Genomic DNA, 14750 nt, shown 5'->3' with positions numbered 1-14750 from the left:
ATTCATCAATAGTAATCTGATTTATATAATTATAATAGTTTTGATTTTCATAAGTATAACTGAATTTGTTATTGAGTTGGAAAAATCAGATTTTTTTTGTTTAAGTAAAAGATTGAATCTTTCATATTGTAATATATATTGAGATGTGATATGAAACTTAATAATCAATTTATGGCTTCTTTCATCTTTTGTTAGAATATAATATGTAGAAGTACTTAAATCAGGTTTTTAGTTTAATATAGGTTGTGAGCTGAATTTTATTGAACATTGTTGTGTGATCGATTAGGGGTAGAATTATGATTCTAAGCCATGTAAAATCAATTGGCAGAGTTGAGGATTCAAGAATTGGAATCTTGATTTTAGATAATGTAGGAAATGGAATTGGTTATGGTGTTGCTTCCTAGTTTCAGAATACTTTGAGGATAGTTAATAATTATTGTCATTGTGGGCATGTTAAGTTATTTGTTATCTCTTTGGAAAGATGGTAATTGAATGAGATTAGTTTGAGAATCCTAATTAATTATGCTATTTTTGGTTTGAGGTGATTATTGTGGAGTTCAAGCTGGATTTGGATGAATTATGATTCTTGGAGGTCTCGTATTATTGTTATTAAATTTATCTTGAAGTGATCATCGTTGAGGTAACCTTTATGTTCAGCAAAAAGTATTTACATGCCCGTATATTTAATTTCGTATATCGTTTATAGTCATGGCCATGGTTATAGATGCGTCTTCATGTATGGATTTGTGAAATGTATATGACTTTGTGATATTATTGGAATTGTTCGGAAATTATAAAGTATTCTAAAAATGTGATTTGAGTATGATAATGAGGAAAGGTTTTCGAAATGGTTTTAGCTGGCTTAGCTTATGAACTGAGATGAATAGTGGGCAAGGTACAGGTGGAGTAAAACAATTCGTATATGAGTTAAGACCAGATAAGGTCGAATATTAAGTTAAGTTATGTTATAAGCCTGTACTTGCCAGCGATTTATGTAATGTGACTAAGCTATGCCAGCGATATTTTTTTAAAGGATGAATTATTTCCGAACAATTACTAAGTTGTTTCTGATATGAAAAATGTTTACGAACCAAAACCGTTTTGACGGGCTGAAGTAAAGTTACTGAGTTTTCGCTCATTTTAGTTTTGTTTTTGTTTTGTATTTTCTTCTGTAATTTGCAGGTTTGTATTGGGAGCATAGTGGATCAGAAATAAAGAATTGGTGATAAAAATGAAGATATATAGAATATATAATTGTTGAATATTAAGCTCTCATTTGATATTTAAGTATTGTACTGTTTTGGGATTTGAGTAATATATTATAAAATCAGGTATTGGTTTGAGGACGATGTGTTGTGGGCCCTGACCCACAGGTCCAGGATCGTTTTATAGCTATGTTTTCTGCTGCGAGTTAATGTAATTCGAGGTTATTAAGTGTTAATTGAATTTTATGGATGTTAAGTATAATTAGCTAGCAGCTCGGAAGTGCGGGCTGTTAAAATATATCTTTTATTTATTTTCCTTAAATGTCCAATTTTTTACCCAGATCCGTATGGGTTCAGTTGAACCCATTAAATCCACGCGGTATATGTCATTGTAGGGACAAAAGTTACATTAGGATTTTCATTAATTAATACTTGAGAAACAATCAAAAGTGTTGGAATTCGGAGGACAAGCAAAAAAAAAAAGATTTGGGAGAAGAAACATAAGTAGAAAAAAATTGAAAATTTTGCAAAAGAGACAAGAAGTGGAGTGATTCTTGAGTAAGTGGGATGGAATACCACAATTTGTTTCCACCAAGTTAGTAGTCGAAACTCTCTCCATAAAATTGGAATGAAGATGCTTAGTAGGTGGTTAAGTAAAACATTTTACGAGTAATAAAAAAGAAGTGTAGGGTTATGGTTTTAGGGTTATCTAACTATTATTGTTTTTGAATTTATTTATGGTTTTGGGTTAAAAGTTAGTGTCTTGGGTTAATGGTTATTGTATATTGGTTAATTGACATTATTATTCTAGCCTGATAGTTATGGGTTTTTGTTTAATAGTTATGATATTAATTTAAGTAATCTGATCAAGTCCGTAACTAATAGATACAATGATAATTTTTCCTAGCTTAATTAATTAATTAGAGCCCCTAATAAATTATATTGATGTTAAACTTAATATTACACCGTCTTTTTAAATAATTAATACATGAAATTACAATACTAGTTGTCATATCAACAAGATATTATGATTGAAAACTTCAATTTGCGGCTGGAGCAAACAAATTTTTTTAACAATTCAATTGCAATAACATTGCAAAATTGGTCAAAACAAACCTTATGTATATACTACCTCTATTCCTTATTAATGTTACAAATTGGAATCTTGACACTATTGGAATCTTCTAAATGTTCCTCAATATATAAGAAAAAACATGGTCGTGTGAGTGTCTTGTTTGATTTGTCTTAACTAGTATTTTGATACTATCAATTGTTATAATTTTTAGAATACGTTATGACAGATATTTATACCCAGAGATGTATATTAGCATATGTGCAAGTCAAGCTAGGAACATTAATAAGGAATGATGGAGTAACCATTTTTTTGCAAGAAACAAGCTTTTGTAATTATACTGACAAATTCACACGTTTAAATTTTATCTTTTTGGAAGAAACAACCTTAAATTATTTTACGGAGCTGACCAATAGGTTTTCGGTCTTGACTCATTTAAATCCCCACGCGCTTTACATCTACATGTGGCTTTCACACTCTCCTGAGGAGAAAATGGAGGTGAAAGACTGTGAAAAGGGAAAACTCGATGCACATAAATGTGGCATCGGTACAAAAAGTGGTATGTAAAAACGCGAAAACCGGTGGGTCAACCCATGAAACTAGTATAAAGTTGTATCTTAGAAAAAAATAAAAGTTGTGTTAATTAAATTGTCAGAAAAATTATAAAAGGTTGTTTCTCGTAAAAAGTAATATTTTAATAATATTTCATAAATGACTTAGGCTAGAAATATATATATAAGCAGATTCTGATATATATGACGCTTAAATTTTTTGTTAGCATAAGTAAACATGGCAAGTTAAATTCATTAAATATATTACACATACACATATATGAACATGGCTGGTTAACATTACATAAATACAAGGTCTCTTTTCCTGTTCTTGGCTTTACCCCTCGTTGTCTAGGCCTAGGCTGTGTTCATCATCTTGGTGTGGTGATATGTCTTCAAGTCTTAATTAACAAAACAACGCCGACCTTCCCTTTATTTTAGAAAATGAAGTGCATCATCACAGCTGAAGTCTCACCTACTAAACGTAAAAAAACACTTAAATTAACAAGAAGATAAGATTGGATTAAATCAGTAATCATAAAATATTTATAATGGAGCGATTGACATTCGTAAATTACATAAAAAAGAGCATAAGTTATGTATTATCCTTAGTGTAAACAACTGTTACATCAACATGATTATGGAACCTCCAGAGTGTTAGTTGTTGCTACAAAATTACAAGAAATAAGAGTAGAAATTTTATAAATTTAACGCCACATGTCATATTCACAAGGCAACCACAAACCAGGGAATAAGAAAAACGAAAAGAAAAACAAAAAGAAAAGAGAAAAAAAAAATGTATACAACCCACTATGGTTAGCATCCAGCTCATCGTTATAATCTCTTTTATCCTAAGGTTCTCTCATTTTCCTTCAACTACTACAATTCTTCGGGCAGAATAGTTTATAGAAGAGATGAGTATGCTTGGGAGCCACATATTTTTTGCTAAGTATAAAAGTGGGAGGCAATAAAGTAGTGTGGGTTAGGGTAGGGATGGAAAAAAAATCATCTTTACATAATCTTGTACCATCGTTATTTATCCGATTGATATTATTGGTCGATACTATTATTTGTTTTTTGTAAAGAGTTGGAATAATTTGGATGCATAAAGTCACCAATGATTTTGAGTGATACATATTATGAATGTAATATAGTACTCCCTCGTTTAATAATATAAGTTCTGATTTTGTTTTTACAAGGGAATTGAGGTAAAGTGGAATTATATTTTATGTGATAAAAAGATCCATTTTTATTGGGAAACACCTACTTCATTTTATTCTTTTTAATAACTAATAAAGATTTAACATTAATGTTGCATGGTTTAATGTGTAGAAAAGTTCAATGGAAAAAAATATTTCATTTTATCATTAATAATGGTGCATCTGAAACTGAAATTAGAAGGACTTTGTGGGAACTAAATTACTTTCACGAGGGTATTTTAAACATAATTATTGATTGAAAATAGAACAAGATTTGTATTTTCGAACACTTTAAAAGGAAAGGAAATTTATATTATGTGACGGAGGGAGTATATTAGAAGATTTGGATTTGACAACGATTTCTAGCTAATTCAAATTGTTAGGCATAATTTTGTTTTTTTTTTCTACGGTGCATAATTGCATATAACAAGAAATTTTAGGAAACTTTGCGGTTAGAAAGAAACAATAAAGGAGGATCATTGTGGCGATAAGAAAAAAAAAGGGAAAAAATGAGAGTGTTATTGTGGCGATAAGATTTGCCACCCAACTTTGGCTGGGTAGTATCATTGTAACACATTATTCCTTCCGTTTGAAACTTTTATATTGAATATGATAGACCATTGTACGTAGTTGCTAACCTTGTCATTATCTAAGTTCCTCCAAGAATTTCTTTATTGCGGGCATGTTATTCTAGGGTTATGGACTGTCGCGGCTCTAAAGTAGTGGAAAGCTATTGCATGCAGAGGGTAATAGAAAATATATACGCTCATGTTGACTTCATCTCAAAATTGTATGTATACAGGTTAATTAGTAAATTAAGTTCAAAAATTAATTTATGAACATAACACAATGCAAAGAAAAAAAAAATTATTATAGAATGAAGGTAATACAAAATTTAGTCTGATTATGAAAGATAAAATAAAGACGACTGCCAACTAAATATTTTTAAAAGCTAAGATTCGTCTCATACATTTTTAAGAGTTTGGCCGACAATTTATTGTACGCTTTCATTGATAAATAAACAATTGACAAGAATTATTTCATATTTTGTACGACTTATTTAGTTTGAGAGAAAATATTTTGAATTAGATAATATATTTTGTATTTTCCTCTTTAGTCCATCCTAAATCATCCATTTAATTTTTCTTTTTCTCTCTAATTAGTCTTGCAAAGAAAGGTACACAATTTGGTGGATAATATGGGATACATATACCTTATATCTAAAAGAAATATTTATAAAATTATGGAAAATTTGAAAAAAAAAACTAATTTTATCCTTTAGAAACCAATAAAAAATACAAAAATTACTTTCTCGAAAAAATGTATTCTTCTAAACAAAGATTATGTAAGGCAACGAACATAAGTTGAATATTTGTATTGCTCGATTAGTTTTATTCTTGAACAATTCGATAAAAGAATGTTCATGGAACTCTACCTATGACATTTTGTTAAGATATGGACAAGTTATCTCCTGTTTTCTCATTGATCATAAAATTATATTTATACAACCTAAAGTACAAAGTCCTACTCCAACACAAACTAGGAATAATAATAATAGTCCTACATGAATAATGTCCAAAGCATATAGAGTTCTAACACCCCCTCAAGTTGGGGAGTGCAAGTTCTGAACACCCAACTTGGACAACAAAAACGCAAACTGAGTATTACCAAGAGGTTTAGTAAAAATGTCTGCCAACTGAAATTTGGTACGAACGTAAGGAGTAACAAGTCCTCAGTCACTGCATCACGATTGAAGTTACAATCAGTTACAATATGTTTAATGCGCTCATGAAAGACAAGATTCTTGGTTATATACAAAGCCGACTGACTATCATAATATAACATCATCCCTATAGGATGCTGAACTCCAAAATCACCCAATTTGTTTGAGCCATTTTAAATTACAAATGATAGCAGCCATAGAACGATATTATGCTTCTTCAAAGGAACGAGATATTGTAGGTTGCTTCTTAGTCTTCCAAGAAATTGGAGAATATCCCAATAGAAAAAATCAGCCACTCAGGGAACATCTAGTAATAGAACATCTACGCCAATCAGAATCACACCAATCTTCTTGACGGAGATCACTATCTGAACGAAATAAAATGCCCTGGCCTTGATTCTTCTTTAAATATCTGACAACTCTCAAAGCTGCCTCCAAATGGACTACTTTTGGTCAACTTAATCAAATTTATTTTGTTGAATAACTCTATTATATAAAGCATTTTTAGCCCCAATGCAATTTCGCTGCTTATATATTTTTCTTAAAAAACTCTGTTTAGCTATACTAGATGAAAATAAACTGAAATTGATAACTTAACCGAAAGTGATAAGTAAATGTAACCTAAGGAATGTGATCAATATGAATAACCGAGCTTACTTATTATAGAATTTTTTTTCCAATGTTAATTCTTCCATAATTTAACTAGGAACACAATTTTCAAACCTGAAAAGAACATCTTGCCAATAATATATTAAGTGTGACAATAACAGATACCATTTCAATTTGGTGGACGGAGAAAACTAATTGATTAATCAAATTCTTAGTAATTAAAAAATCACATTATGGATGACGAATACTTGAACCAAGAGAAGTGGACAAATACCAACCAAAAAACAAGGATAATGTACTATAATTATGTGCAATCACCCACACAAGTACACAAGAGAATAAAAAACAGCTTACACCAATAAGAAGAAAAAACATACAAAAAAAAGTGGTAAGAGTACAAACACAGAGAAAGTAACCAAAGACACCCTGGATAAGATAATATAGTCCACTGTTGACCCCATTTTTGTTATCTACAGTTTTATATGGTCCTTTCTCTCTCCATCTTTTCAAACTCCATAATAAATAAGCACAAATTTCATTCTTCATTTGATTAAGCAGAGCTCCTGAAGGATCCTAGAGCTTTGATTGCACCAGCTCTAAGAATGTATTGGTGGTAAAATGCTGCAATTGCTGCACCAACAAATGGTCCTACCCAGAAAATCCACTGTGAAATAAGACAGAAAAAGATTACTCAGCTATAAGAATATAGGAAAATGATAAAACATCGGGATTAACTATTAAGTACATGATTTGATATGTGGAGTCTTAAGGGTTTATATGGTATATCAACTTACGTGTTCATTCCAGGATTTCTCCTCATTGAAAATTACGGCAGCTCCAAAACTCCTAGCAGGGTTGATGCCAGTTCCAGTGATTGGGATGGTAGCCAAGTGAACCATGAATACCGCGAAACCAATGGGTAGGGGTGCCAATACCTTTACACAAAAATACATATTGTGTTAGTTTTCTATTATAAATTAATGAGTGCATCAATCATGTCCACCATTTTACCACTTAAACTAGTTAGTTGATCACTTGTTAGTTTCTACTACTTAGCTAGTACAACATTATGCCTTTTTTTATAATGACTTTTTATGTCGATTTTTTTTATTGGCTTATTATTTAGCCTATTTTATTTCGTAATTCGTACCGTCAAACAATTAAAATAGAAGTTAAGTAAAAAACATTTCAATTTAAACAAACAACAAATATTTCTTATTTTTTTATATAAAATGAAAAATCTATTTTTTTTTAAGGTTGGTTTTATTATTTATGAAAAAAGAAATATTGCTACAACCTATTCTAAAACTCAATATGTACAAACAATTGATAGCAACGGCTGATATATACAACTGATCTAACCACCTAACGAGCTCACTGTCAAACAAAGCCAAAGTAAAAAAAAAAAAGTTTTAGTGGTCCTATATTTACCAAATGAGGTAAAATAATAAAACTTACAGGAACATGGGAATCCCTAGCGCTCCTCTTGGGGTCAGTAGCGGCAAAGACCGTGTATACAAGAACAAAGGTACCAATAATTTCAGCACCAAGACCAGTACCCTTGTTGTAACCATGAGACATCTGGTTAGCACCACCACCATACCTATCATAGTATGCACTTTGGAAGGCTTTTACGAACCCAACACCACATATGGCACCAAGACATTGAGCTACCATGTAGGCAAGTGCCCTAATTAGTGACACTTTTCTTGCCAAAAATAGCCCAATGGTCACTGCTGGATTGATGTGTCCTCCTACATACCACATATAGCAATTATAATTAGGTAACATGAACTTACAATAACTTATCTGTTAAAGATTCTTATATACTCCCTCCGTCCTTTATTAGTTTACCTCTTTATTTTGCACGGAGTTTTAGGATAAATAATGTTATGGGTCATAGAAAGAAAAGTTTGTGGTCCAATTCCAAAACCAGCAAAAAAAGAAAGGTCTAAACTAATAAGGGACGTCCTTAAAAGAAATACGGGTAAATTAATAGAGGACGTAGGGAGTAATAAGGAACGTTATGCCTTTTCACCTGGGAAAAAAGCAATAAAAAGCTGCTATATATGCTAGGGTTAGTTCGAAAACGAATGAGACTTGTAATTTTTTGTCCTAAAAGTCATTTGGTTTTAGTTGTATGATGTATAATGAGCATGTAATTTCTTGGTTTTCATATTTGTAATTTCTTTAGATAAGATAAAGCACAGACGCTTAGTTGTGCTATTACTTACCGGAGATTCCGGCAGTGCAGTAGACAAGGATAAAGATCATGCCACCAAAGGCCCAAGCGATACCGAGAATTCCAACGCCAGTACAATTTTCGCCGCCGTTCTCAAGGTCAGCACTTCTGAAGTGGCCAATCACAGTGAGTACAGTAACATAAAGGAAGAGTAGGGTAGCAACAAACTCCGCTATGATAGCTCTGTAAAATGACCATTTTTTCAGCTCCTCCATATCAATTAGTGGAGCTGGTGGAGGGTCATGGTAGTCTTTTGTTGAAAATTCAGGCTGTTGCTGCTCTGAAACTGCTTCCACATCCTTGGTCATGTTGTTATTGTGTTTTTTTTTAAAAGAAGAGAGAAAGAGATAGTGGTAAGATAGAGAGTGTGTATTTGTGATGGATAGAGATGAGATTAGAAGGGGTATTTATGCTGAGTTTAGGGTATGTTATTTTTATGTAATATTATGAACATAATGGTGATTAATGAGTTGTATAATTATTATTTATCATTTTTAGGGCTGTGGGATGGCTTAATAATTAGCCGTCCAAACGACATTTGATTTTGGTTGTCTTAGCTTGGATAGGTCCCACCATTCCAATCCTCCAACGGCTCCCTCGTTCTTTACTTGCTTTCTAACATTTCACTAATATTATCCTTTTAGCCCTATTTAAAAAAGTATCAATTTCTAAGTCATCAGGTATGGAATTTAATTCTAATCTTGTTTGCGAATATTCCTAGCTAAAACTGTTTATTTTCTTACACGAGGAACAAGATTCACAGTGTAAAGTTTCCCGTATTCAGCTCGCTCTCGCACAATCTAATTAATATGGTTTGTATGTAATTTTCATGTGTAATAATTCATTCTAGACGACTCTAATAACTTTAAGAAGCTACTAGATAACTTTGAGAAGCTACTAGATAGAAGAAGCACAAAATCTTTATGTCATTACCATACTCTAGCTCACCACCTAACAAAAGTTCTAAGGTCAACTGTTGAATTGTTCATCTAAGATTGTAATGCTACGCTCTAGCTTGCACAGAAACGCGACACGGGATAGGACACGGGGACACGGGGAAAAGCAAATTTTAAAACTGAGAAAACGTGAGGGAAACGCAATTTTTTTTCTAACAATTTATTTTATACTTTATAATATCAATGAAAATAAAATTCAATATAACAAACAAGTTTAATTTATAATATATAATATTCAAACATGTTCAAAAATAAAGTTAACCAATGCAACTTATAATAAATCCAAATAAAATAATTAAGTGAGCTTATATTAGCTAAAACCACTAAGGAAAAAATACAGATTCAAGATCCGGTTCATCAAGAGAAAGGTCGGCAAACTCTAGAAAGGCGTTTTCATCGTTCCCATCATCCATGACATCAAATTGATCACACCTACATCCACAATTTTGTCTTCCCAGCTGTGTATTCATTTGTGTTCCTTGATAGAAGACGCAGATTAGTGTGAATCTTCACCAAATTTTCAGCTCGTTTTGGATTCAACCTATTTCTCCTAAGTGAGTGAATAAAAGAATATATGCTCCAATTACGTTCACAACATGAAGATGAAGTAGGTTGTCCAAGATATCTGAAGGCCAAAGCTTGAAGCAAACTAGTAGATGAACCAAAGTTAACCCACCATGACATAGGATCCATGGTACCCTAGTATATAAGTTTTCTCCACCCCTGTATACTCCAGACTTGTATGAGAACATGGTATATTCATCCATAGCTCGGGCAAAATCAGCATTGTCAGGAAATAGTCTTCTAAAACAACTTACTCTTCCTTCAGATATTTCTGTGTCTCTATGCGGAGGTACTCTATTTGGAGTTTCTTCAAGCCATGCCTCACTATAAAACCTTCAAAAGAATAAAAAAAATATAGAAACAATCATTATTCATGTAATATTAAAAAATGAGTAAATTGATCTAAATATATAAGAAAGAATTTACCTAGGATTTAATGAGTGAGCTAAGCAATTAAGAGGAGTGTTGCTTTTTGTCCAACGAGCTACAATAATGCGATGAACTACTTCAAAAAACTCGGAGTAATCATCATCATCATCTATCAATCCTTCATGAGTATAAATCACAATTTTCACCTTTTCAAGCATAGAGTCCCACATCTCATATACCAAATGTAGACTTGGCTTATCGGTATCACAAGCCCTTATCATCTCATAAATGGGTCCAGTGAAGGCAAGAATGTAGTCCACTTTATCCCACCAACTATCACTCATTACTTTTTCTTTTACAAAACTTGCCTTGCCTTGATCATCCTTTGTAACCCCCCATTCTTCACTTATCACCATGGCCTCAAGAGAACGCCTTAGAAGCTTAAACCTCTTTAGCATAACAACCACTGAAGCAAAACGAGTATAGCCACTGCAATTAATTTCAAAAAGAAAATCGATTGAACATTGCTAGTCTCATAGAATGATTCATAATGAAGTTTTTCACCTGCACTGCATCATCATGAACTTGAGTAATCCAATGACATTCATCATATGTTTCAATATTCGATTCTATATTTCTTGCAGCACAAATATTTTTCAAAGCAAGGTTTAATGTATGGACAACACATGGGGTCCAGTAGATCCATGGATACTTGATTTCAATAAGTTCACCAGCACCCTTGCAATTGCTAGCATTGTCTGTTATTACCTGAACAACATTCATGGGACCAACTTCTTCAATAATTCTTCCATAAGATCTGCAATGAAGTACTTGTCCTTGACTTCACCAAAACAATTCACACTTTTAATGAAAATGGGACCACTCTCACTAGTAGCCATAAAATTAATCAAAGGTCTTCTTTGTGGATCACTCCAACCATCAGACACTATTGTAACCCCTTTCTCCCTCCACGTAGCTTTTATTGGTTCCAAAAGCATATCTAGATGTTCTAATTCTTTTTCGAGCAAGGTGGTTCTTAACTTGTTATAGTTTGGAGGAATATAACCACTCAAATTATTGTCTGCAGCAAATTGAAAAGCCTTCAAGTAATGTGGGTTTCTTGCCAAATTAAAAGGTAAACCACCAGTGTAAAACATACGAGCAATCTCAGCATCTAGATGATTCCTGGCTTGTACATCATATAGCTTAGTGATTGGATTCTCCTTTCTTTTCTTGGTTTGTACATCACTTGGTTGACCATCACTAGTCTCACTATAAGGAGGAACTCCTGGTATAGGTAAGGGTACATAGTTTGGGGCATTGGCTTTCTTTCTTCTCTCAGCCTCTTCATCCAAGTTTGTCATTTGACGCACCATTTCTTTTGTGGTCTTAGTACATTTTCCAATTCCTTTCCCCTTAATTCCAAGCAAATGGGCCCTTACTCTTGTATAGTTCCTTGAAAAAACTTACCACAAATATCACAAACAATCCCCACATTACCCCCTTTCACTGCCCATCTTCAGTTTCAGTGTTGACAACATTAGTAACATATTTCCAAAGAGGTTTATCTATATCATCCTTTTTAGATTTGTGATTTGCACTACTAGATTGAGGATTAGACATATCACAAATAGTGAAATAAATCGACAAAAGCTGCAAATTCATAGATAAAAAAACATAAATCATAAATATTTTAAATTACAAATAATATAATTTATCAATTATTACGTTAATGTAAAAGTTACATGATCATATAAACTATTTAATTAACTTGCAAAAAAGAATTGTCTTTATTAACTCATGGCTAATTAATTAATATGACGACCTGATGATGTTAATAAAATTGAAAACAAATTGATTAAGTAAAAGTTACATGATATAAAATCTTAGAAATTATCGGTACAAAATTATAAAAAAAAACTTGCAAAACTAAATAATCACATCCCTATTAATTACTATTTCACAAATATCACAAAAAACAAAAACAAAAACAAAATTACTACATGTGGCGTCAAAATCAATTTGGCTACAATACAATAGTCCAAGTCTACTGCTCTATAATTCATTAATGTGGAATAAAGTTTCAGTGAATCTACTTTCCTCCTAGACTCAAGCAAAAAAAATTCATGATGTGTCAGTATATGGTTATTAATAAACTCATGGCTACTTTCTACTTTCCTCCTAGACTCAAGCAAAAAAAATTGATAAAAAACTGTGAATCTGACACATGATAAAGATATTTACCTTGTAAAGTATTAAAGTATGTGCCTGCTGCGGTAGTGCGGTGGTACTTTTAGTTTTAGAGAGAGAAATAATTGATATACGGTACAGTTGATGAGTTAAATAGGTAGGGTTAGGCTTTTATATCTATTATCTATCTCAATACACGTTTTTAATAGCCAAATTAAAAAAAAAAAAGCCTGAGCTTCGTAGCGCGTGTCCGACACGTTTTCCAGCGTCTTGACACGCGACACGTGTCTGACACGCGACACGCAAGCTCGGTCAACAAAAACTCTTATGGGCTACGCTCAGGTTTGTGTTTTATCCTGTATTATGGGCTTGCAAGAACTCTTAAAAGTTCACTTATTGAGGAGTTGCAAAAGTTGGAATATAGTAAAATTTCAAATTGAAAGACTTGAAGAAATATGTTCTTAGACAGTAATTCTATGACGTCACACATTGTAGCATATGTTGGACAAATCAATTCAAATTCATTTAGGATTAGGGTTAGCCGGTCATAAGGGAAATAGGGGGAGAATTAATTCTCCTAACTTGCCTATGACTCTTCTATTATATATATACTATAATATTAGGATTTAGGTAATGACTTTATTAAGCAGTTTCTTATCATAAAAGGAGAGAGCTTGAGAAACCGTAAACACCTCCCTTAAGGCCACTGCCTATACCACCCTAAAGTAAGAAATTTCCTCTCTTTCGTTCTAGATGTTGGTGTTCAATTGGTGCTCGTGTACTGATTAGAGGAGCAATACTTGGAGATCTTAGACTTTCGAAGCTTGCATACAATACGTAAATCACGCTACAAAGGTTTTACATCTAATCCCTGTTAATTGATTCATGTGTTTGATTATGTTTATGATCCTATGATAGATGTTAGAAAATTATTGCCTAAAATTTCGCTATATATGCATCTATATGTTCCTAGAGTGGTATCAGCTTTGCCTAATTCATAATATTCATATGTCATGTTAACGGAGGATTTATTTAGAGCTTGAGTTTGCATAATTGAGATTTGATACTTATTGATTGGAATTTATAAATAATGATTTATTTGCGATTTATGCTCAAAATAATTTTACAAAGGTTCAAAATTTTTTATTAATGGCCGAAATTGATTGTTAATCTCACTCCCAAATTTTTTATTTTTTAGTAAAATATTTATTAGATTTAAAATTATCTAATGTTTAGTTTGATTAATCATTAAATAATTTGTTAACAATTTAAAGGTTTGATTTTTTATTTGTTAAATATATCTAATGTTCATCACCCACATAGATGCAAAATAATATGATGGCTCAAAATAATTTGATTATTCCCACTAATTTTTACGCTTTTATCATATTATTTGTGAATTTTAGTTAAATTCAATGTTTGATTTAATTTATTCATAATATTAAGGATAACAATGTATGAAATATATGAAATGCTAATTCAAATCGAGCAAACATCCCAAACACGCCAACAAAAGAACATAAGGAAGTTCTTATGGTTAGTACGGGGAATCACTCAATAGGACGATTGAGATTGTTATTAAGAATGATGTAAACAAACAAGTTGCCAAGTATGAAACTTCTGAAAATCAAAAGACTACACCAAAACCAAAAGTTACCAATGAGCACTATTGTTACAACTATAACAACGTTGGTCATTGGAAGAATAGTTTTTTCAAGTATCCGAAGAATCATAAGAAAGGAGTTTCTATTTCAGATATGTATGTTATATAAGTTAACTTAACAACTTCTACTTCTTTAGTATTTCATACCGCTTGTGGTTCACACATTATCTGTAATATGCAAGGCCACAAAAGAAGTAGAACATTAAAAAAAGGAGAAGTAGATCTTTGCGTTGGCAGTGGAGCACGACTTGCTACATTAGCAGTGGGAGTATATAGTTTACTTTTACCTTCAGGATTAGTTTTAGAACTTATTATGTTCCTTCTATCACAAAGAACATTATTTCGATTCCTATTTTGGATCCGGGAGGGTTTTCATTGACCATAAAGGACATGTGTTGTTCTACGTA

General features: G+C 32.2%; 2 protein-coding genes across 2 annotated transcripts; both read right to left on the bottom strand.

The window, feature by feature from the left end:
* Positions 1–6909: 6909 nt before the first annotated feature.
* On the bottom strand, positions 6910–8909 carry LOC104903241 (plasma membrane intrinsic protein PIP2;2). The gene is made up of 4 exons (NM_001303070.1): positions 8594–8909; positions 7818–8113; positions 7154–7294; positions 6910–7023 (listed from the first exon to the last, which is right to left on the bottom strand). Exons 1-4 carry the CDS (start codon positions 8907–8909, stop codon positions 6910–6912), a joined length of 867 nt encoding a protein of 288 aa, NP_001289999.1.
* Positions 8910–9989: 1080 nt separating this feature from the next.
* Positions 9990–11273, bottom strand: LOC125493776 (uncharacterized). Its single transcript, XM_057392159.1, has 4 exons — positions 11055–11273; positions 10548–10939; positions 10296–10454; positions 9990–10182 (listed from the first exon to the last, which is right to left on the bottom strand). Exons 1-4 carry the CDS (start codon positions 11271–11273, stop codon positions 9990–9992), a joined length of 963 nt encoding a protein of 320 aa, XP_057248142.1.
* Between the last annotated feature and the right edge of the window lie 3477 nt (positions 11274–14750).

The sequence above is a fragment of the Beta vulgaris genome, chromosome 9 (assembly GCF_026745355.1).
Source record: "Beta vulgaris subsp. vulgaris cultivar EL10 chromosome 9, EL10.2, whole genome shotgun sequence".
In the NCBI taxonomy this organism is placed as follows: domain Eukaryota; kingdom Viridiplantae; phylum Streptophyta; class Magnoliopsida; order Caryophyllales; family Amaranthaceae; genus Beta; species Beta vulgaris.
The sequence above is the reverse complement of the archived record's forward strand: the minus strand, read 5'-3'. Positions and strand labels throughout refer to the sequence as shown.